Consider the following 23294-nt stretch of genomic DNA (forward strand, 5'->3'; position numbering starts at 1 on the left):
TGTTTATTGTAAACGACCGAACTCAGGCTTCACCTCCTGCTGAATCCATTACCTTGTAATCGTTTATGTGCAAGAACTCATCAATGATGGACTTGGACTTCCTCTCGATCTCCTCATCAGACAGGGCAGGTCTGTCCGGGGTCGGGACCACTAGCTCAGGTTTCACTGTCAACATATAAACAACAGTCACAACCGGATCTGTTTGTGGTAAGAGCCAGATTCAGTTCCGTGGCTGGTCGGCTCTGATGAAACACTTCCTCTATTCTGATTCATATAAACATGATGATCAAATGTTGCGCATACAAGACAGACTAAAATATCTCAGAACTTGAAGTGATCTGGAAGGAAGAGTGAATGAAAACTCCTAAATTGATAACAGAAAGATTGTCATAGAGCTACAAAAAAAAAAAAAAGAAAAAAAGAAAAAAGTTAATTTAATAAAACAGTGTCTTTAAAGATATAATATATATTTGCCGAAGGAGTTTGTGTTCAGTTCTTTTCATTTCAAAAATCAACCCCACATGTCATCTGCTTCTGGTTGTGCAGCAGCGTGTCCTCACCGGGGTCCTTGACTCTGCTGCGCTCCGTCTCCGTTTTGTCCTCGGTGACGCTCGGTCTCCGGGGCTCCGCTCCCTCCCGCTCCCGGTCTCTCAGCGGCTCCTCTAGGTTTTGACTCTCCAGCAGCTCCTTTGAACTGCCCCCCCTGATCAACGGTCCGGGCTGTGACGACGACGCCGCCGCCGGCGGGGCAGAGATCAGCGGCTTCTCACTGCGTTCTCGGCCTGTGCTGCTACGACCGCTGGAAGGGAGGAAAAAAAAATTGAACTGCACATACGGATCTCTCGGAAAACCAAGATAGTCCTGAGGAGCTGGTGTTGTCCTTTACCTTGCCAGAGTTCTCCTGGAGTCATAGTCTGGGTTCTGTGGAGGTGTGGTGGAGGGCTGAGGTGAGGGCGTCGACTGCAGAGCAGAGAACCGGTTTAGGCCGGCAGTCCGGGACAGTTCTGTTACGGGGATAATGTAAGAAACGTGAATGACAACAAGCAGCAAATCAAGACAACAGATCTAAACATTATTAGATCCATTCAGTTCTCACAGTATGCAGCCATACATCACAATTTAGTATTTCAGCAGCAGAAAATGTCATTTAAGGAGAGAAATCTTCTGTAAGCTTCAGGCTTAAAGTATCAGCATGCTTCATAAACAGCGCTTGATGGATGATTGAATGTTGTCAACAATTCCCTCCACCCAAAAGGACAATCTGATATACACTTCATACGGCGACCAATCAGGTGTGCTGAATGAGGGAATGAGCACGGTTCGAACCTCCCTTTCAAGCTCTGTTTTTACACTTGGAAGCTGCCATTTTAAGAGCCGTCATCATATGTGGCTTCAGTCGTAGTCAGAAAACACGTCAATCGAACTGAAATGTTTCATACTGATACTTGAACTTCGTGAAATTTGAGCCGGCTGCAGCTGTACTTGCCGGTGAAAAAGCACAAAAGTCGTGGTGCTCAGTCTCCTTGGTAACCCACATGCTTATTTTTAAAATGTTTATTTGTTAAACACCCTAAATCAAAGTAAAAAAAATCGACAAGACAACTGCTGACTAGGTGACGATCAGAGGTATTATTAGGAAGAAAAAAAACTAGCTCCGGGATGTTGAAGCTCGCCGTGGCGTCTTACCTGAGTCGCTGGCTTTGGCTCCTCCACTGCTGCCCTTCACCCACGTGACTTGAGCCCGTGGGCCCAACTGGATCTTCTCATCCATCTGAGGCTGCAGAAAGAGAGTCATTTAAAAACAAGCTTCAATATTTCTGCTTCAAACAGGAACACAAAGAAAACAGGAGGACAAAATGTGACAAAGGAAATAGACTGTCACTTAGTTGAGCTGTCAAAATGCTCAGCGGTGAAAAGTACGCTTTTTTATTTATTTTTTACACTGGACAAATGCTGTAACTTAAATGTTAATCAATGAAAGTGCTAGTGAAAATATTGTATCCATGAGTGTCCTCCTATGTGTTCAACTAGCAGATAAAACTGTCAGAGTGCTTCCAGCAGGAGTGGTTGGGGGGAGCTCCAAAAATGAACCAACTTTTTAAAGTTGCAGAACATGCAGCTGCACAACATCAGGAGAATACGTCCTCTTCTCACTCAGAAGGCGGCGCAGGTTCTGGTCCAGGTTCTGGTCATCTCACGTCTGGACTACTGTAACTCCCTCCTGGCAGGTCTACCTGTTAGTGCCATCCGACCTCTGCAGCTCATCCAGAATGCAGCAGCTCGACTGGTCTTTAACCTCCTAAATTCACTCCCACTACTCCGCTCCCTTCACTGGTTACCAACAGCCGCCCGCATCCGTTTCAAAACATTGGTACTTGCGTACCGTGCTGTGAACAGATCGGGTCCAGTCTACATCCAGGACATGGTCCAACCTTACATCCCAGCCCGCTCCCTCCGCTCTGCTTCTACCAATCGGCTTGTTGCTCCCTCACTGAGCTAAACACTCTATAAAATCAAGACTGTTTGCTGTCCTGGCTCCTAAATGGTGGAATGAGTTCCCCACCGACATCAGGACAGCGGAAACTCTGTACATCTTCCGCCGCAAACTAAAAACACACCTCTTCCTACTTTACCTTGAACACTAGAACTTTAGTAGCACTTAAAATGACACTTACTGATAGCACTTTGTAATTTGGCTTTCTTGAAGAAATTGTATTTTCTTGATTCCTGTTGTTCTGGGTTTTGTACCCTCATGGTTGAAATGCACTTATTGTAAGTCGCTTTGGATAAAAGCGTCAGCTAAATGAAATGTAATGTAATGTTATGTAAAGCAGCAGTACTTTATACATCCAGCAGGGGGGAGTCGTTCATGTACTACTGAACATGTGAACCACAATAATGTAGATCAGATGAGAACAGGGAACATTTGTGTGCACAGCCCAGTTAAAATGATCCACCAGATTCGTCCTGGTGTTGTGTAAACATGTCCTCTCTGTGTACACAAACTTTCCAGCAGAAGAACAGCAGCCAGCTGTGAGGGACCGACGTGGAAAAACACTGAACAAACAGGAGACCAACTTGTCTCGACACGAAAAACATCAGCGCCGATTTATCTAAATTACAATGCAGACCTGGTAAAGTTCAACCAAGAGTGACTGTACGAAGCAGCCTGCAGGTTCAGAGTCATTATACAAGCAGAAGCATGCATGAATCAGTGATGGGTCTGTCAACAACAGTAATCTCTGATCCCACCACCATCACTAATACCTGTTGATTGAATGGATTATCTAACTGAACTCTTATGGGGGCATGCTGAGCTTTTTCAGACCTCCACTGATACCCTAGGTGCCTTTTCATATGCAGAAAAAAAACATCACGCTACTTTATTTTAATTCAGTTAAGCTTTACATAACTTCTAGCCGGTCACACCACTAACACATATCATCCAATGAATATGTTCACGTGCACACGAGTGCTCCTGTCAGGAGGCTAATCCTGGTAATAATCACATCCAGGATGTGAAATAAAACAAGAGTAAGCCTGATTATTTAGATACCGCTATGATTACCACACGACTAGACTATCTTAAACTATAATACGCTACTATCGATGCCCTAAACGGCCCTGATCTCGAGCCTGAAGAACAACCTGCGATTAAAACTGTAAAAGCGGACTTATTACAACATGATTTCAGTAGAGGATGCTCCTGTGTATTCAAACATACACAGTCCTGGTCATAAGAGTCATCCCAGTATATTTATCTACAAGCACCTGGGTATTTACATTATTGTATACATGGCTGATATGCAGTCACGTGAGCAATTGAACCACATGGGTCAATAACAAGGCAGCAGCTTCAGGTGATATGACAGCGAGCAGTCACATGAGGTGTTTCCCGCGTGCCTCGGCAGCAGCTCTCACCTTGGAGATCTTTGGGATCTTGGTGGGGTCGATGGTCCTGCTGTTCTTTGTCATAGGCACAGTGTTCCAGGTCTCCTCTCGCTGTCCGCGCTGATCTCGCTGATCTCTCTGATCTCGCTGATCCCGTGGATCTACAGGACCACATAAACGCAGGAAAAGTTTAAAAATGAGCTCAGTGGAAATTCAGTGGTATATTTCAGTCTTAATATTTCACTGTTTCTGCTATACATGACGGAATATTTGAGGTCAGCTGACAGATGGGAGGGTCTCGGGGGCTTCCTGTCTGCTGTTGGGCACAATAGCATCTCTGCAGGCTATAGGGACAGGAAGTATGTCTGTACGCTCGTAGGCTCCCTGAGTCACTGTGGCTGTGCCGATGTGAGTCTAAGCCTTAAAGAGGATTTAGAAAGCGGGCCTGACCTGGCCGTCTTTTGCTGTCCTTGGAGAGCAGCTGCTGGTGCACTTTTCTCTGCTCTTCCTGCTCTTCAATCTTAGCCTCCTTGTGGATCTGCTCGATGGTTTTCGGGCCCTGGTCGGCTCTCCTGGAAATCCAGTTGTGCTGGAAAAAATAAATAGAAATAAATAGAAATAAAAGAGCAGTACAATTACTTCCTAATCAAACCGTAGATTCAGATTCACTAGTTTCAAACTGATTTTCTTAAACGTCTTTGGCGTGTTTGTAAGTTTATATCACAGCACACATGTCAGTTCACATATAAGAAGCTGTCAGTCACAGATGATGCTCAGATGTGCTAACAAGGCTATCAGTTTGCACCAACATGACAAGTCATCATTTGCTATTAATATTTGTGCCTGTCTAAACATGGAGGTTGTGTTTTTAAACAGAGTGGACTTCTGTCTCCTGTACAGCATAAGCAGCCGTGCTGATTTTACTTGTAAATTTGACAGGAGGGCAGCGCAGCAGGGGTTTGAATCTGTGTTTCCGGCATCCTCTACAAGACGGTGATATTGATTCAAACAGCTTGTTTGGTAAGAGCTAAAGAGGAAGTTCAGTTTAATCAATGCAGATGTTTAAATTGGAGAAGCATAAGATGACAATGGTGACGTCAAGTCATTTGCTTCTTGTTTGTTTCTCTTCCCCCAATTTCATACATTTGTTTGTGCCAGCGTTGTGAGAGCAGAAAATGTTCATCTGCCCGCAGCTTTTTATTAATGCGCTGTTTATTTAACCGGGAAAATACAAATAAAAAGATGCTTCATATATAAAAACAGTGGATCAGATGTGACATCTAAAAGAAGCTCAAATTCAATGTCATTTCCATTAGGCTTTTAAATTCAGGTTAAAACAACCTAAATAAACAAACTGCATCAACACAGTCAACATGAAAACAACACAAAATATGAAACAGGGCATCATGTGTATGCGCTTATATATCTCTGTGTATAAAAGTGGTTCAAATCTATGAATGAAGTCGACAGATCATTTTGATGTCTAAACTCTGGCTGCTTGAACATTAATTTAATTCAAATTATTATTTTTGAACATGAACTGAAATGAGCTGTATAAACTGTCTGGAGTTGTGACTGTTGAGTAAACTGTGTTGAGAATAGTTGGATTAAATGTGCAACTAATGTATGATGCAGGACGGTTACAGCTCATAGTGGCTTTAGCACTTTACAATGCAAGAGGGACGAAGTATAAAGAGCGCAGGACCTGATCTGAGTGCGCTGTGTTTGTTTATATTATCAAGAGGTGAAGCCATGGGAGAGACGTGATTGTTATTTTCCAGATTGATAAATGTGAAGAAACACAGAGACGATACTCTCTATTTATAACACTGTGTATGCATGAGGATGACAGCTTTTCAAGTAGTCAATTTTGTTTTTGAATTTTGGCATTTTGCAGAACACAATATTGATTGAAAAGGTAAAGCTTTAGAAAGAAAAAAAGAGGTTTTATTTAATGGCCACACTGCACAGCCGCAAACTCTACAGATTTATTATGACTATGTCTGATGGTTCCTTCTTCGCAACCAACCAACAGCCATTAATGGTGGTAAATTGCATAATAAGTAATCCCATTTACAGTACTCAATAGAATTAATTGCAGTTTATAACGATTTTGGCAGAAGGAATAAAATACATATTTATTTTTAATAAGTGAAGTAGAACAAATGCAGACAGCTTGTCAATATTTTTTTTCCCCTGCTGTGTTCATTCACTACTTGAAACTGACATATTGTGCTGATGATGTTTGCAAATGTTCAGAACATTTCACAATATTAGAATAAAACATTTACTTCAAATAAAAAGCCTTTACTATGCGTTAGACGCAGTACAAGATGATCAGCCCCTCGAACATCAAGCACATACACGGTCAGGTTTTTAATAGGCTTCAGGTTCAAGGCTTGTTTCCGTCTTACAAAGTGTTTTCCCACAAGGTTTTTTCTCCCATCAGTCTCTCTGAAAAAGGTGTTAAAATTCAATACCAAGAGCCATAGTAGATATCAGTTTAGTAAAATATGACCAGAACAACAATAAAATGTTTCAGGGGGTCAGAGAAATCAATGAAGCACCTCCGTGGGGATAAAATTATCACGAGGTTTGCCTTAACAAGGGCAGGCATGATGGACTCTACGTCTGCACAGTAGAAAAAAAAAACCATATCAGAAGCAGACACTCACCAATCTCAGGTCTATAATGTCCTGTAGCATAAACCGTATTCGAGATGACGTCTTCCTCTCCTTGACGATTTTTTCCATCTGATTGAAATATTGATCCATCCGGGGCTGATGAGAGAGAGACATGGAAGGTTCATTCGAGATGTGAAGGTTAAATTCTCTGTTCAGTCTCATAGACAGCAGCTTTCAGGGATATTTACATTATTTCACTCCACTGATGGATTGTTTCCTTTACTACTGGGATCAGTAGCTGTCCTGACCGCCCGACGTTAAATCGGAGCATTTTAGAGCGCCGCAGAACAAAAGCTGTAATAACCCAAAAAGAATGGACCCACTTCCCTGTAATGGCCCGCCATTAAAACAGACATTTTCAGAAAATTACCACATTAAACAGGATGAAACCCATCTGAAGGACAAGACGGTTGATTTATGGCAACATTCCTTCTAATTTAATGTACAAAAACTGCACTTTTATGTTGGTAAACTGAAAATATCCTTTTGTAACGAAATAAAAAAAAATAAAAAAATAAAAGGCAATCTGTTATTGAGTTTATTTCAGTTTCACTGCTGGTCAGAGGGCTTTACTTTTACAGGACGCCTGGTAGATGATAAGGATCAATCCACACATTACAGGGCAGCAGAGATGGAGCAGAAAGGTCTTTGGGTCTCTCCAAGCGTCGGAGGACTCTCGCTGTGTCCGCCCGAGAGTCACTGATGTTTACAGGAGAGCCAGTCACACAGAACAAAGTAGAGCATCTAGTGTGGGGACACTGGAGGGATATCCCTGTTTCCTCCTAACCTACATAAATAGCTTCTCCTCAGCCTCTGGAACTGAATGTAGCCCAGCTGGTCTGGGATCAAATCCCACCAGAACCCTCTCTTTTATGTCTCTCAAAACTGTGCTGCTGTATCACCTCCATATTCGCTGCATTGGCAACGCAGCCCACCGAGGCAGAGGAGTATCATGGTTAACTTTAGCATACTGACAGTAAAGTGCAGCTCCTGTAGCATAAATATAAATCTTTCACCTGGCGACTCCATCCGAGCAAACGCTGCCTGAATTCCGTCACTGAGTTTCTGGGTTTCTTAAGCTTTTACAAACAGCCAGAGATAATCGTTAAAGGTCATTAAAGATCTCGGTCTGGTGCCAGGGCGCTGCTAAATGTGTTAAAGACAAGCAGGCAGTGTGTGCAGCTCATCACACTAACAGCACAGAGCCAGCAAGTAGAAACCAACATCAATGTAACACGACTGCAAGTGACACTCACATCCACAGTTATGCTTAATTTAATATTTTGGGAAATAGGCCAATTCACGCCTAGAATAAGATGAGAAGACTGATACCACTCTTAAAGAAATCTGCAAGAAAGAAATGCTGTAAAATTTCAATTTCAACCAGCAGATGGCTAGCCCAGCTTGGCATAAAGGCTGGAAACAGGGGGAGGCAGCTAACCTGGATCTGTCCAGATGTAAATAAAACCAAACATCTGCTCACCAGCACCTCTAACGCTCACAATTAAAACACTTATTTCTCATTTAGCACCAAAAATAAAAGTATAAAAACCTGTTTTTGGTTTCTTCACTTGTCTCCAGGAATTTACTGGGTCTAGGAAATAGTCTGGGTCATGTTCATGTGAAACCAGGATGTGTTGTGTTTACACCATTTGTACACTTTTTGGAACTGATTAAACAAAAAAAAAAAGATATTAAATGTTGATTTGTGAGCGTCAGAGGTGCTGGTAGGTGATTGTTACCTGTGGACAGAGATGCTAATTTAAGCCAACAGGCTCCACGCTGTACCTTCGTATTTACAGTACAGACATGAGAGCAGTATCGATACTCTCATCGAACTCTCAGAAAGAAAGCAAACGCGTGTATTTCCCCAAATGTCAAGCTATTTGTCTTCAAGGACAAAGACTGAGTGTGACTGCTCCTGTCTACTAAATAAATCGGCTTTCTTCTCCAGCTCACCTTGGCCTTCTCAAAGTCGAGGTCTTTGCCAATGGTGGTGAGCAGCCTGCACAGGCACTCCAAAGACTCCTCGTCGTGGTTCTTCAGCAGCTTGACCACGCAGTCGTGCATGATGGCTTCGGTCAGCATCTTGAGCTTGAAGAGCTCGCCGATGAACCTGATGTTGCCGATGGACCGCCGTCGGGCCTTGTCCTTGGCCTCCTCCAGCTCTTCCTGCAGTCGATCGCGCTCGGACGTCTGTAGAAAACCAGGAAATAGGAGAGCAATTGTTTGCCAAAAAAAAAACAATCTGCCAGAGTGGAGGCAGAGTTCGAATTTCAACTTTCTTCCCTGTGATGAAAATAATTCAGTGTAGAATAAAATCGAAAGTAACACCTGAGCAATTCATTAGGCACGTACCGATGCAGCAGAGTCCAGCTCTTTCTGCTTCCTCTCGAACACCACATCGTCCACCTTGTCTTTCTCAAACTCCTTCTGGCAGCGATTTAGCAGCAGCTTGCGAAAGTTCACCGTGAAGTTGGGTTTGTCCGTCATCTGCACTTTGAGCTAAGTACAGAAAGAGTAAGGAAACATTTATGAAGTTAAGAATAGAAGTGCACCTCCACAAGCGTTAAATGTTGAAAACTGATTTTAGTGATTCTGGTTGCAGACAAGGACACAAGAATAGTTTTAAGATGGTTTTACTGCAAGAAACTTCCACACAACAGTGCACCAATTTATGTTTTAACAGTCATTACACTCCATTAAACTTTAAGTCATTTATATGCATGCATGCTATAGGTTTTAGTAAAACATTAACACTATTCGGACATCAACTACTAATATTCTTTTTTCAGAATAATCTGCTGATTTTGAGTTTATAACAAGTCCTGAACGAGTGAGAACTGCCTGTCATAACTCCCTAAGATCCCAGGTGACGTCTTCAAACCGATTCTATTCATGCAACAATCGCTCTAAAACTCCAAAGTGCTCATTTTTCTGTCACATAATTATAACATCATCACAACTGATAAGATTTTACAATTCATTTAGAGGCAAATGAGTTTTACATTAATTGTTTCAGCTGAAAGCACTCTATCATCACACTGTATTGAAGTGCATCACACCACACTGGATTATACTGCAACAAAGCCGAGCTGAATCCAAACCTATCGACTTTTTTGCTGCTTAAACATTTAACAGATTGTTGGCTGCACACTGAGTGGGATTCAGTTAAGATGAACACACCTACAGCATACCGCATGTTTCAGGAATTCAAAAATGTTTACGTGTGACTACTGTACGTAGTCAATTCCCATGTCATCCTCTCCCATCTGGTAGAGAACCACAGATTACGTCACAGCATGACTCACCAAGGTCCTCCAGAAAACCCGACTAATTTAAACCACAAGTCCACATCTTCTCTGTCCTAAAATCTCCTCACTTGACCCGTTTTGATCAGAACAATGGCCGGCTTACCGTGGCGAGGCAGCGGCACATGTTCCCGTAAGCCACGGAGAAGCTGGGCTCGTCGATGGCCTTCTCGAAGACCAGGTCGATGACCCCTTTGAGCCGCTCCTCTGTGTCGATGGTCAGGTCGGTCACCTGCTTCATCAGCTGGTTGAACTTCTGAGGAGTCAGCTTGTTCAGGATGCTTCGGACCTTCTTGAACAGGTCCTGTGGGGAATCCATCAGAAGAGGGAGTTAATCATTGAGATCAGTCAGGTCAAATCTAAACACTGATTATGGTAATCCAAAGTGATTGACCTTAAAATGTACAAATAATCAAAGTAGACTTTAAGAGCGATTAATAATACAAATTAATTTGGTGCGAGAGGCTTTGTTTTGTGTATATCTCGTCTGTGTTTGCCAGCTGCAGGTGTGCATATTCATCCCTGCCTTTGTTTTCTGCATTTCTGAATCTTCTGGAAGAACCTCCCTCTTCATGCCGGGTTTCCAGGCGTTCTCTGACTTCTTCAGCTGAATATCATCATTCACCGACACGTTCATGATGATCTTCCTGGGCGGAGGCCGCCGTGCCCCAATGTTCATAAGCTGTGCATGCAATGAAAGAATACAGGAAGTTAATAATCCTGGTGACGACAGTAAGTAATAAAGAAACCAACAGAAAAAAATAATTTAAAACAAAGCTACATGACTTCCAGGGAGTTGATCATTCCTTGTAATTTTTGCTGCCGTTTTGCTCATGAGAATTGTCTGCCAGAAGACTCATAACATTATGAAATATCAAATCTGCTCTACTTAAGTAAGCATGTGACTGACCAAATGGATTGCGTTGCTGCACTTGTTTAGGTTATTTCTAATGAAACTAAATCTAAAATCTGAGTGTGGTGAAATTGTGTTACATTGGATAAGAAACAGAGTGTGTTTCTTTGATTCTATGAATGACTGTGGCAGCTTGTCAGAGTGCGTCAGCGCGTGTGTGGCTCACCGCGGCGCCTCGTCCTCCGGTCATCTGCCGCCCGAAATCCGCGAAAGCAGGTGTGAAGTCGGGTCCTCTGGAAATCACCCTGGAATCCACCACTCGGGACGGCAACTTGTTTTGGTTTATCTGAACAACACACAGCGCACACAATACTTCAACACACACACGCAGACTGAGAGAGTGAACAGCAGGGGGAGCAGTGATCCCCGCTTAATACTGACAACAGGGCAGAAAGAGTCGGCATAATGTGTGTGTGTGTGTGTGTGTGTGTGTGTGTGTGTGTGTGTGTGTGTGTGTGTGTGTGTGTGTGTGTGTGTGTGTGTGTGTGTGGATTTGTAACCCAGTGGTCCTCTAAAGGTGACCTGCTGTAAATGACAGTGACACTATACTACCAGCTTTTGGTTTTATGTACTTTTACTGTACTAGTAATAAATTACGCTGGGCTTGTTCAGCGGGCCAATCAGTGAGGAAAAAGTCTGAACCAGATGTGGAAGGGGAGGACAGAGGAGAAGAACGCAGGAGAGAGCGAGATAGTTGTGGGGGAGGAGAGGAGAATAAATCCAGCTCTTTGTCTTTCAGCTGTCCTTGACTTTCTCTCCACTCTTGTCCACCGAGATTTCACTTTCTCCCACAGAGAAAATGAGACTTTGGGATAGTACCAATCAACTGTTCGGCAGTCTGGCTGTTCTTTTTCAGAGAGGTGGGGGAGGGGCATGTGCGCTTAACACTGCCAAGTGTGACATAATAGCAATGTGATTTTAATCAAAACAGCATTTCGGCCGGCCATATGCTCCACCCATACACATGTGTGGATCTGAGGAACAAACCCAACTGGTGCATCTTTGATCCAGTTCACACAAACTATAAGAACGTCTCGTATCAACTGTTGACATGTTGCAATACTGTAAAATCCTGTTTCACAAAGAAGTTTATTCAAGATTAAAGCTGCACCTAATGATCATTGTTATTATTGATCATCTCATTTACCATTTAAAAGGTTAAGCGCTTTTTAAACACTGTGATGAATAATTCCCATCACACTATCCCACAGCCTGAGGTAAGGTTTCCTATTGTGTCCAAGCAACAATGTAAAACACAAAGAACGATGAATTTATGATGACCACAAGCCTTCATATTTAAAAAGCTGACACCACAGAGCTTGACATTTTTGCCCGATATTGATTAGTTATTATTAAAATTGTTGCAGATAATGAAATATTTATCAAACAATTGTCACAGATCCAATAAAAACATAGTTTATGTAAAAACGTATTTCTATTTACAGACACGCAGCCAAAATGGACAAATATTTAGTGAAAACAATCTGTCGACAGAAAATTATTCCGCAACGATTTTTATCATCAAAAGTCGTTTTTTATGTGAATGAGAAGAACCACTAATATCTTTGGGGTTTCAATACAATACAATACATTTTAAAATACCTGTCGTTTTCATGGACAAAACAATCATCAGATTAATCAATAATGAGACTAAACATTAGTTGCAGCCCTTGACAACAGATTTGAAAAAAATTCATTCACCACTTTACATTCTAAGAGCCCCGTTTAGAGGTTGCTCGTAAACAGCTGTTCTTCTGCTGAAAAAACTGACTGAACTTTTGGTTGAAAGTCTATGAATATTATCTGTAGCGTACCTTGTCCAGCACCACGTCACTGATCGGCGGGAGCCCCTCAGGCTTCTGTATGCAGGCAGGCATGAACTGGAAGCCCAACAGGAATTCCCTTGGATACTGACGCTTCCCATTGGACTCAGCCAGGTCTGGACCACCGAGCAGGGTTTTAGAGAGAGGGAAAGAAGAAAAAAAACATAACTATACATAAAACAAACACAGAACTTGAAACAATTAGAGCAGAATTAGCAGAATTATTAACCTTCCATGTCCTGTGGAGCCCCGGTCGAGTTCTCCTTGTCTCCAGGGGCGGCGCCGCTGTCGCTGCTCTCCGTCTCTGAGGTGTGGCCGGCTCCGTTTCTCATCGGCTCCATCTCTGCCTCACCATTCTCCTCTGGAGTGGCGGGCTTTCCGTCAGCCTCGGGGCTGCTGGCGGGACCGGGAGCCACGTTGGCGGTGAAGACTGATGATAGGGGCACCGGGCTGCTGCTCAGAGGAGCCGACTGTAGGGCCTGGTCTCCAGCAGGTTGATCGACTGACTTGGGCTCGTCCTGTGTGGAGGGAAGATTCAATTAGGAAATGCACGACTTGTTTCTTTAATATCCGAGATAATACTTGTTGCTCGGTGGTTGCTGTCCTGCAGCTCCATCTGAACAAAGACACTTAGTAGTCTTTTAGATATGAGCACAACTAGAATGGTATTTCACAAAGACAGAAAGAGGAAAAACTGGGGTGCAACAGGCTTGTAGTAGCAGACAGCATCATTGGTGTTATGGAGTGCAAAGGTATAATTTTCTCGACACTGTGCCTGCAGTCATTTACTTATAATTTAAAAAGCCCAGTCCATTCAGCTATCCTCATCACGTAGAAGCAACACTATCTATAAACGGTAAAAAAAAAAAAAAAAAAAAGCCCAGTGAAAAGCTCTGAATTTCTTCTGACTCACTGTGCAGGATAATTAAAATTGCAACTAAATCAGACACAATTTGGCTGCTAGAAGAAATACAACGATCAGCCAGATTCAGTTTGGTTCTGTATAAATTTAAATTGTGTCTCAGCAGGATTTACATCCGTCATTGTCAGATGATGTATGTGATTCAATCGTCAAGCCTGTTAACTCAACGTCCCTCTGAGCTCATTACTGTCCGTTAAGGTCGTGCACAAGGCTCTCGAGACACGCCACGTTCCACCGCCCGCCTTCCTGTCCAAGAATACAGTCTCACTGAAGTGGTAAAATGCTGCCACTCCCACAAAGTTTACAACGTAAACAGAATTTTCTATAAATTTTGAGGATTATTCCATCAGTTTCTTTTCCTATTTATTCACCATGGGTGTTGTGTTTGTTTCTATTAGAAATAGAAATATTCATTTATTTCTAAATCCATATTTTTCCACATAAAAAACAGCATTTAATGCCAACACAAACACCGAACTATACTGGACCTATTGCACTTAGAATCCAAGCTACTATAATTTGGCTGGTTATGTATCTTCTTACATTATGTTTAAAACTTTTTTGTGTCAAATTTGTTTGCGAACCAAACAACTGTAAGAAACCACCTGAAGCCGTTTATTTGTCAGCCGGTACTTTGTTGATGTGAAAGTTCTCCTGCAGCAAAACAATAAATGGACAGAAAGCGAGAGCGGGACGAGCTGATTTCACGTACAAACGGGCTGCGTGAGCAATGAAGATGATGGATAACTCCTCGCTGTCGTTCTCCGACGATAACAACACCCCGAAGTCATTTTACGTCTGCTTCCCTCACCACACATGTGGAAACATTTTCCACTTGAACTACTGCCCACATTGTGCCTTTCCTCTTCTCTCTCACCCGCTCTGTCCCACTGCTTTCAGTTTCTAGTCTCGCTCCAAAATGAAATCACGACCGTTCAAAAAAAAAGAAAAGAAAAGGCTACAAACGGATTATAAAACTAGCAGTTTATGGGATGATTTCTAGTCTATTTATCTGGATGGGGTACTTGTGTCCACATGCTACAATAAACACACTTAATTAGGAGGTGTGATCATCTACACCCACCAATTTCAATTCAAAGCTTAAATGTTGTGTTTTCTGTCCCCCCTCCCCTCCCTCCTTATCCTGCATTACGAGCTGAGGTCCTCTCCTCTTACCTCATCCTCCTTTGGAGCTGCGTCTCCAGCAGAGATCCCTTCATTTGGTTTTCTCCAGGTCTTTGGTATAGCAGAAGCAGTCTGATTAACTGCAGGGAAACAGAAAGGCAGAAAAACTGGGCAATCAATCGCAGCAAGTCGGTTCGCAACAAAGCCACAATGGATTTAAAAGTTGCATTTATTTTTAAAACCAATGATGGCAAGAAAAACGGTTTTGCTTGTATTTGCACACATGAAAACGGTTAGGTCTGACGGTCTTAGCAAATATGTTTTGGTTCCAGTTTACAGATGTTTGTGGTTTGTTTGGAAAATATGCTTTAAAGTTACCGAAATGAATGTAACGATGACGAATGTCCTCATATGTTCAACCCCTCTTATTTGAGAAAATTTACAAAATCTTGATTTGCAACATGCTGTGTGCTACCTCGATGTTCCTCCAGTCACTCACAACGTTTACAACACAAGCAAATGTTCCATTCACATTATGCCCACTTGTTATCCATTGTGTGGTTCTGATTATGGCCTGTGTTTGTTTCCGGTGAATAAATACACCATAGTGTGAAAATAATCTTACAGGACAACACATTTCTCTAAAGTTCCTGAATTTTCTGGATGCATGGCAACCCTGCAGTTATTCTGTGATTTCCTGGGGATTAGCTGTGTCAGCACATCGTTTGATGAGAGATTATCTGCAATGTGTGCTTTATAGATGTGCATAAACCACCCTGGTACATCATACAGCCACTTAATTAAGCTATTTAGGTGTAAAACCATAAAAAAGTAATGAGCTCATAAAACAGCCACTGACTTTAGGCTGGTTTGTCACCTACAGCCCCACTTACTTTCAGAATACAAAGTGTCACACGCAATGAAGAGCAGCAGACGCAGTACCTGTAATGGGACTCTTCCTGGAGAGTGCTTGTTGCTGGGACTCTGTCTTGCTGTCAGTAATGCCACCGTGCGCCTCTGTCCCTCCTCTGGAGTTGAGGTCTTTAGTGTCCAAGGAATTGCTCGGCTCGTCGGCCTCTATTGTGGCCTGCACTAGAGGTGGAAGGCCAGGGGGAAGCATAGCTGGCAAAGCCGGGACGGGGCTTGAGGTCAAGGTGACTGGCACCACAGCCACGGGTGCCATAGGGGAGAGCGCAGCAGCAATGGGCACCTCTGGCCTCAAGTCAGAGGGCAACGTTTCGGAGGGGGAGGCCTCTTTGTAAGCCAGAGCCGAGGCCTGGGGCTGGAGTGCAGCTGGGGACAGAAGAGAAGGCTCATGAGCTGGAGCATCTAGCTCAGTCACAGAGTCCGCAAGGCCGTTGAAAGCCTTTGGAGCCAAAGCCGGGGAGGCAGCTAATGTTCGTGGGGACTCTGAAAGAGGCTTGTCTGTGTTGGGCGTCTGAGGTGTTGCCAAAGAGGGTTTGATCTCCCCAGCAGAGGAGGAGAGAGAAGAGGCTGAGGCAGCGGACTCCCCGGCCGAGGGATGTTCACTGGTGTTGGCCACTGTGAGCGGGAGAGTGACGGGAGCGGTCAGTGGGGCGGGGAAGGGAAGCTCTGGTTCAACGGTGGAAGAAGGCTCAGATACAGGAGCTTTGGCCTCCGGTTTCTCCGAGGGAGCTTCAGGCTGCACGAGCCCAGGTGAGGAAGACTTCTGGACAACCGGCTCCAATTTTGGCGTATCGTCTGAAAGGAGGAGAGGAAGAGATGGTTTCAGAATTCAGTCAGTAAAGGTAAAGGCAATACTTGCATCATACTGCATTAGTAGGTTTAAGATAATTAAATGTAAACATGGCTTTGTGTTTATCTGCAGTTTAAAACTGAAACTTATTAATTAAGTTACTTTAAAGGGGACCTAATAGGCTCATTGAATCATTATAATTTGGAACTCCACTAGAGATGCTTTTCATGATATACAGTTAAAGAAAAATCCTTCATCATCTTAAACTGGTCCTTTATGCATCCCCTCAGTTCATCCTCTGTCAAGCAAGTAGTTTTAGCACCTGTACATCCTTCCACTGTTGGTCAGTAGTGTGAGCACGCTGTGCATGGAGCAGAAGAAATATATAAAAAAATTGTTCCAGATGAGCTGACGTCAGCTTGTCTCTGACAGGAGTGTTCAGAACAGTGTGAACCCCGAGTTTTTTGTTGTTGTTTTTTTTGTGTTTTTTTTATATCTCTTACATACATTTACCTCAATATTTGAAACTCTGGCCCTGTTTAATATAAACATGTGAAATTGTAACACAATGACCGAAAATGTTTAAAACCATAACAGGTCATCGTAACAAAAAGCTGGTAAAATGTTCCAGCTAGTGACAGGAAGAACAGGAATCCTGATGTCTCAACAGTCTGATTTCTAAGTAAAATGAAAGTGAAAGGATTCAGTGAGCAAAATGAAAAGTGATACATAAAATGTAAATCATTGAGCAAAAGATATCTAGGTGAAGGGACACTGTGGCCGCTGCTACGCATGGGAGGTGGGGGCATTAAAACAGTTGACATTTCCTGACACATAAGATTGCCTTGGTTAGATTGTTAAGTGTGAGACGCTACTTTTTAGGAGTTGTAGATGTATTTTAAGTAAAGAAGAGAAGTGTTGGGGCAGACCTGGCCCTGGTTTGGTGTCTGAGGCTCCAGTGGTCAACGGCTGCTGTGGCTGCTGTGGCTGTTGTGGCTGTTGTGGTTGTTGTGGTTGTTGTGGTTGTTGTGGTTGTTGTGGTTGTTGGGGTTGTTGGGGTTGTTGTGGTTGTTGGGGTTGTTGTGGTTGTTGGGGTTGTTGGGGTTGTTGGGGTTGTTGGGGTTGTTGGGGTTGCTGGGGCTGCTGGGGTTGCTGGGGCTGCTGGGGCTGCTTGGGCTGTTGGGGCTGCGGGGGCTGTTGGGGCTGCGGGGGTTGCGGGGGCTGTTGGGGCTGCGGGGGCTGCGGGGGCTGTTGGAGCTGCTGGGGCTGTGGTGGCTCCAATGCGTAGCTTCCAGAATGGGCTTGCTGTTGCTGTTGCGGTTGCTGTTGCTGAGGAGGCTGCGGCTGCGGCGACGGCTGCTGCTGCTGCTGCTGCTCCGGAGTCTGGCTGCTGCTCAGCTGCTGCGATTTGAGGTAGAAAATGTGAGGATAATGAGGGTGCGGCCATAAAAACTAGCAACACAGAAAACCAGAGAGAGAGAGAGAGGAACAAAGATGCAGGCAAGCACGCACACAAACAAACAAATAAACAAGCCCAAATGCAGGTTTAAAGCAGAAATAAAGGGAGTCCAACGAGGTATGGTTAGAATAAGAGGACAGCGTTGGAAGACAGGACAGGAGACACAAGATGGAGAATGGAGATCAAAGCAGGAGGAATGGCAGGAGGAGGGGGAAAAGGCTCAGGACAATGCAAAAGGACAGAGAAGAAAAGAAGATGGAAATATAAAGAAATGAAAACAAGGGGGCACAAAAAGACAGAGAAAAAAGAGGAAAGACACTGTTAACACCCACAGAAGGACACAGGGAGGAAGAAGTCACAAAGTCCCTCTTCAGAATCCACGAAAGCTGTCGATTTCAGAATTGGTTTACTTATTTATTAAAATGTACCAATGGCATTAGCGCTGTAGTTTCCAGCCTCGACAGCAAGACTTTTAAATTTGATCCAGCTACAATGAGGCCACTTTATTTTTACATATAGTACCAGTACTCTATCAGGACTGAGCACCTCTCCATTACCATCATTATTCAAATTACTGCACCAAACAGAACTCAGAACTTTTTTTTTTGTTACAAGAACAGGTTGGATAGTCTCAGTAGACTCAAAATGCCCTGAGTGGATTCAGCAGAAGGAGTAGGAGTATACAGACAGTACATATGCAAACTACTGTAAAAGATAGTGGATGAGTAGAAACAGTGACGGGAAGAAAGCAGGTATAAGATTAAAGAAGCTGTTAACGAGATTACAGTGAATTCATGTATTACTATGAAAGAAGTGTGAAATGATTTCAACGAGCTTTGGCCTCGCACCTCTATGTCTAAACGGACAGTATGTGGTGTGTGATGATGTTGATAAAAAAAAAAATTCATTGACATTATGCACAATACCGCTTGTGTACGTGAAGTTTTTTAAACTACTAACACAAGTGCTAGGGAGATTATTCAGTGTTTCCACTAGACGCATTGTTGAAATAAGACTGCTGCTGATTTTTTAATTTTTTTAAGGAGATGGTTTCATCCCATCTCTTTAAAAGCAGATTTTATATAATTTTGCACTTTGGATGCTTCATATCCAAGTCAATAAAGTAAAGTGAGTAAAGTTTATAAAAGAGAAACTTTGCACTGAGCTGATGAAAAGTGAACAACGATTGTATCAGCAGTATTGCAAAGTAACATTGCAGCAAACACTCAGTTGATAGGCACAAACAAGGAAACACAACTTCGGTAAACTTAAAAATACATTGGCAGATTTGAACTTATTAAAAACTTATCATCATTCAATTTTACCACAGGGAGGTGGAGAATTAGCTATAGCCTATTTTTTGTTTTCATTTTCAATGAGCCGTCTGCAGAGCTGGACAGATAACACTGGTCTCCATGTACAGTGACCAAAAAACATAATACAAAAACATTGAATAACTTCAGTCTTCATGTAGTCACCAAAATCACTTTCCAGTCTAATGGTCTCTTGTTGGTTATATTGCAATAGTGTGGAAAAAAAACAACAAACTTTTTGCATTATTTTGAGAATTTCTATTCAGAATAATATTCAATAACTTTGGTATTTTTCAGTTTAGTGTCACTAAAATCACTTCACATGTCAATAATCTCTTTCCACTAACAACAACAACAATCATTCAGATTTTACTGTATATGTTCGGTGTGTTAATATATATTTTTTTGTTCAATAAATGTCAATAGTTGTTGTAAAGATTATACTTTTATTATGTTCTATTAAATCTTATTTTCCTAAAGTCTCTTTCGCCATCCCGCACGTGCACTTCATCTTCAATGCTACAATGTCGTTCCAGGGGAAATACTGTGATGCAATGATGTGTTTTAAATACTGGACCTGGCATTAAACAACAGGCATGTGACATTCAGGACCGAAAGCCATCATGAATTTCTTACGAAGGGGCAAGATGGCTGAATAAATTACCAAAGACACAGAGGCCACGTCCTGTCTGTCGCACACACGGTGGCCGAGAGGAGATTAGAGCAGAGAGCTCACGCTGCCGCCGGGCAACGCGAGACGCTCCCACCTCTCTCGACGCAGCACTACTTCAACTGTGACTGCTGCAGGTGAAAGGTGGGTCAGCGTGTCCGAGTGAGCCCTACCTGTGGTGGAGTCGGGGTGGTGGAGGGGGGGCCGACAGGAGGTGTTGAATTCCTGCTCCCTGAACCCCCTGCCATGATCTCCTCGGTGATATCCTTGCCACCCTGATTGGGGTCACGGATACGGATCTGGGAGGACAATGGCACAAAAAAAAAAAAACAGACCTCACTAAAGCGCCCAGGTCTCAGAGCGACCCGTCATCAACCACATTTCATGTTTGTTTCTCATCAGCAAAGTAGCAGCATGAGAGCAGCATGTTTGGCTGCAAAACAGAATATATTACCAGCCTTAGTATTTGTTCTTAGGAAAACAAAAGGACACCTACGCATAAAAGTGTGTGTATACTTAAAAACACAGATTATCAACTAATTACAAAATGTAATATAGTTATTTTGAAATGTTACATTTCTTCACTTGTTTTTTCACAGATTTGGAAATTGTAGCCTCGTCAATCCCTAACTAAATATAGAGTTTTATTAAGTTATAAAATCGGAAATTCAATTCATGAAATTGATTGTCATGTTTATATTTCTAGATATTGCTAGAAAGTGCATCATTCTGTCAATTTTTAAAACATAAAAAGCCTAAAAAAGGTGAGATGTTTTTCCAAGTTTTTATCAAAGGAATGATTTGTCAAAACGGGCAGACAGATCGTCATCACTCATTCATAGAGGTGAATTAAAAAGTGGATGGAATGGTTAACTTTTAATTAAATTTGTAAAGCAATTCCACATTTTATCCAAAATATTAAATGTTGTTTTTTCTGTTGTCCTCAATTTGCTCACGAAGATCATACCGTATGATACCATCAAAACCTCCAGAAAAGCTACTAAACTCAACAAATATATAAAATAAAACAAACACTATGACTGGAGGTTCAATGTGTGGCAAATTCCCCCCCCCCCCCACTCCCCAAAAGAATAATAATTTAATTTTTTTTTTTTTTTTTTTTTTTTAAAAGAGCCAAAGGAACTACTAAGATACTCACTGTTTTCTTCTCACGCTTGGCTGGTGGAGGTTGCTGTGGTGTAGGCACTATGATAGGGGGAGAGGGGGGGTACACAGTCTGTCCTGGGTAGTAGGGCGGGCCAGCTGTGGGAACGGGAGCAGGGACAGAGGGTGAAACAGGCGGGTGGTACCTGAGGGGATCTGGATGAGTTTCCAAGAAAGGGGAAACAAAACAGAAGAGACGCTGTGAGGATCCCGGCTCTGTGGGCCCACAAGGGCCGGCAGGCAGTGTGTATTTGTGATTTTATGGCTGTGGGAACAGTACTGGATGTGCGAATGTGTTGGATTAATGACTCACGATATGGGGCAGGGTACTCCCCTGGCCCTGGACCAGGATAGAAGGTGCCAGACCCCGGGGGCTGTACAGAATACTGCTGAGGAGGTCCCACGTAGGGTGTGCTGTGGCGATACTGGAGGAACGGAGGACAGGCGAAGACCGAGAGCACGAGACAGACAGTTGCACACTTTAAATTTAAAAACATCACAATTTTGCAAAACAATTTTTTTTAAATTCAGATTTCATTAAAAGGATTTTAATGGCTCTTTGGTGGGATTTTGGCTAAGCCCCTAAATTCAGCCTAAACCAGTATTATGTATAAGTCAAGAAAACCAGTACCAGCTGCGAACATACAGTATTTTCTGTGTTCTCATTCAGTCACAACACAAAGTAATTCCAGGTTATTTACTGTATCAATTGTGAGAATTTCCAGATAAAATGAAAAGTATTGCTAAAGTTTAGAATCTGTGCTCGTTATAAAATAATTATACAAAAAAAAAAAACATTATAAGTTTAATGTGCAGATATAACTAGAGTTGGAAACTGTGGTTAGTTTAAGTGCCGAACAATTGCTTATTTTAAAAGAATATACATTTTGGTAAATATGCTTATTTGTTTTCTTGGCAATAAATTAAATGAAGCTTGATACCACTTTCATATCTGTCCGTTAAATAAACATCAGTAGCCAGCAGGTGGTTGGATTAGCTTTACACAAAGAATGAAAGTAGGAGAAAACAGCTAAGTAAAGTCTAAAGGTTACAGAATTAATCTCTCTGATTAATATTCCATTTCATTTGCTTAAACTGAACAATAGTTGAATTGATTTTACAAGAGGGATGTTCTGGACAATTACCAGGCTAGATGCAGGAACTCTCTCGTCACCATCTTAAGTCTTTATAGCTAGGCTAAAATAAAATAACCTGATGTTGGTTTCAGCCTCATATTTAACTGACACACAAGTGTGCTGCACAGAATATTTTCTCAGTATTCATTCACAACAAACAAAAAAGTGATAGAGGAGGAGACATTCAAATATTTTGTAAGTAAGTACTTAAACTCACTATTCTGAGTGCATAAGTGTGTTCACACTGTCAAGTATGGATACATGCGGTGCACTACAAGTACCTGGTTAGTGGACTCACACTGAACCACATATTGAGTATGAAACGCTGGATGTGGTTCAGCCATCATGGCTGCGTAGCGGAAAGGGAGGGACCCCCGACCTATTTTTAAAATGCGGCGGCTGAGGAAGCGGCACTTGTTTGGGAAGTTGTAAACTACACAGGTGTTTATTGTTCACCAATTACCACTATGCTGTTGTTGAACAGATGCCATTAGGGTGTTTCTTGTGTGCATGAGACCGGAGAGGGGGGAGGCGGTGGAGGGGGCATGAAAACACATCCATATTTAGGTCAAATAACCACATTTAAAAGTGTCAAATATGTCTGCAGATGATGCATTCAAATGTTACGGTTATTTTCAGTAAGTGCAGAACAGCAGTGTCAGTTGGAGACAAACCAAACCGGTCAAAATTCATGCACTACATGAATAACAAGTGTAGAAAATGGTAATGTGTTGTACCTGTGGGATGTAGTACTGTGCAGCCTGTGGGGAAGGGAAAGGCATGGGTGCCATGGTCATCATGATTGGTTGATTAGTGGGGTAGACCGCCGCTGTGGGTGTCTGTGAGCCCGGCCGTATGGAGGGTGTGTTCGTCTGGATGTTGGGCCTCGCAGTCTGCATCTGAGGCCTCTGAAAAAACTGAAGGCAATACGCGAGAAAAACGAGAAAAGACATTAAATCCTCTCCCAGAGGCCGCGGTCTCATCTCCGGCATGCTGGATCGACAGCACAAGCGAAGGCAGTTCATCAGATGTCTTCACTATTTGTCCCACGCATTTCTCCCTAGCTTAAACACAAGAGGCCCGCCACCACCACTTTCTCTGAACTCTCATCGTTGCTGCTGAACACCACAGTAAACCCACTCTGAGGGATGAAAGGCAGAACGATT

At 42.7% G+C, this 23294-nt stretch overlaps 1 protein-coding gene across 6 annotated transcripts in view; it reads right to left on the minus strand.

Moving 5' to 3' along the window:
* The window catches only part of LOC138616698 (eukaryotic translation initiation factor 4 gamma 3-like), a 50320-nt gene that overhangs the window by 6231 nt on the left and 20795 nt on the right, over positions 1-23294 (minus strand). For 4 of the 6 annotated variants that reach the window (XM_069691221.1, XM_069691217.1, XM_069691216.1 and 1 more), the window contains 21 exons: positions 22866-23045; positions 21306-21417; positions 20988-21148; positions 20002-20127; positions 17316-17838; positions 15612-16391; positions 14721-14809; positions 12852-13140; positions 12614-12738; positions 10966-11085; positions 10413-10568; positions 9993-10190; positions 8934-9080; positions 8535-8771; positions 6567-6671; positions 4342-4480; positions 3922-4052; positions 1687-1777; positions 887-1004; positions 561-799; positions 53-165 (listed from right to left, as the gene is read on the minus strand). In XM_069691221.1, the coding sequence (XP_069547322.1) occupies positions 53-165; positions 561-799; positions 887-1004; positions 1687-1777; positions 3922-4052; positions 4342-4480; positions 6567-6671; positions 8535-8771; positions 8934-9080; positions 9993-10190; positions 10413-10568; positions 10966-11085; positions 12614-12738; positions 12852-13140; positions 14721-14809; positions 15612-16391; positions 17316-17838; positions 20002-20127; positions 20988-21148; positions 21306-21417; positions 22866-23045 (4179 nt within the window). The remainder of the gene's footprint in view (positions 1-52; positions 166-560; positions 800-886; positions 1005-1686; positions 1778-3921; positions 4053-4341; positions 4481-6566; positions 6672-8534; positions 8772-8933; positions 9081-9992; positions 10191-10412; positions 10569-10965; positions 11086-12613; positions 12739-12851; positions 13141-14720; positions 14810-15611; positions 16392-17315; positions 17839-20001; positions 20128-20987; positions 21149-21305; positions 21418-22865; positions 23046-23294) is intronic. The other 2 variants (XM_069691219.1, XM_069691218.1) reach the window with 2 other exon arrangements.

The sequence above is a fragment of the Brachyistius frenatus genome, unplaced genomic scaffold (genome assembly GCF_029030835.1).
Source record: "Brachyistius frenatus isolate BFR_SWC_R1_liver_20210118 unplaced genomic scaffold, ASM2903083v1 Contig_10, whole genome shotgun sequence".
In the NCBI taxonomy this organism is placed as follows: domain Eukaryota; kingdom Metazoa; phylum Chordata; class Actinopteri; family Embiotocidae; genus Brachyistius; species Brachyistius frenatus.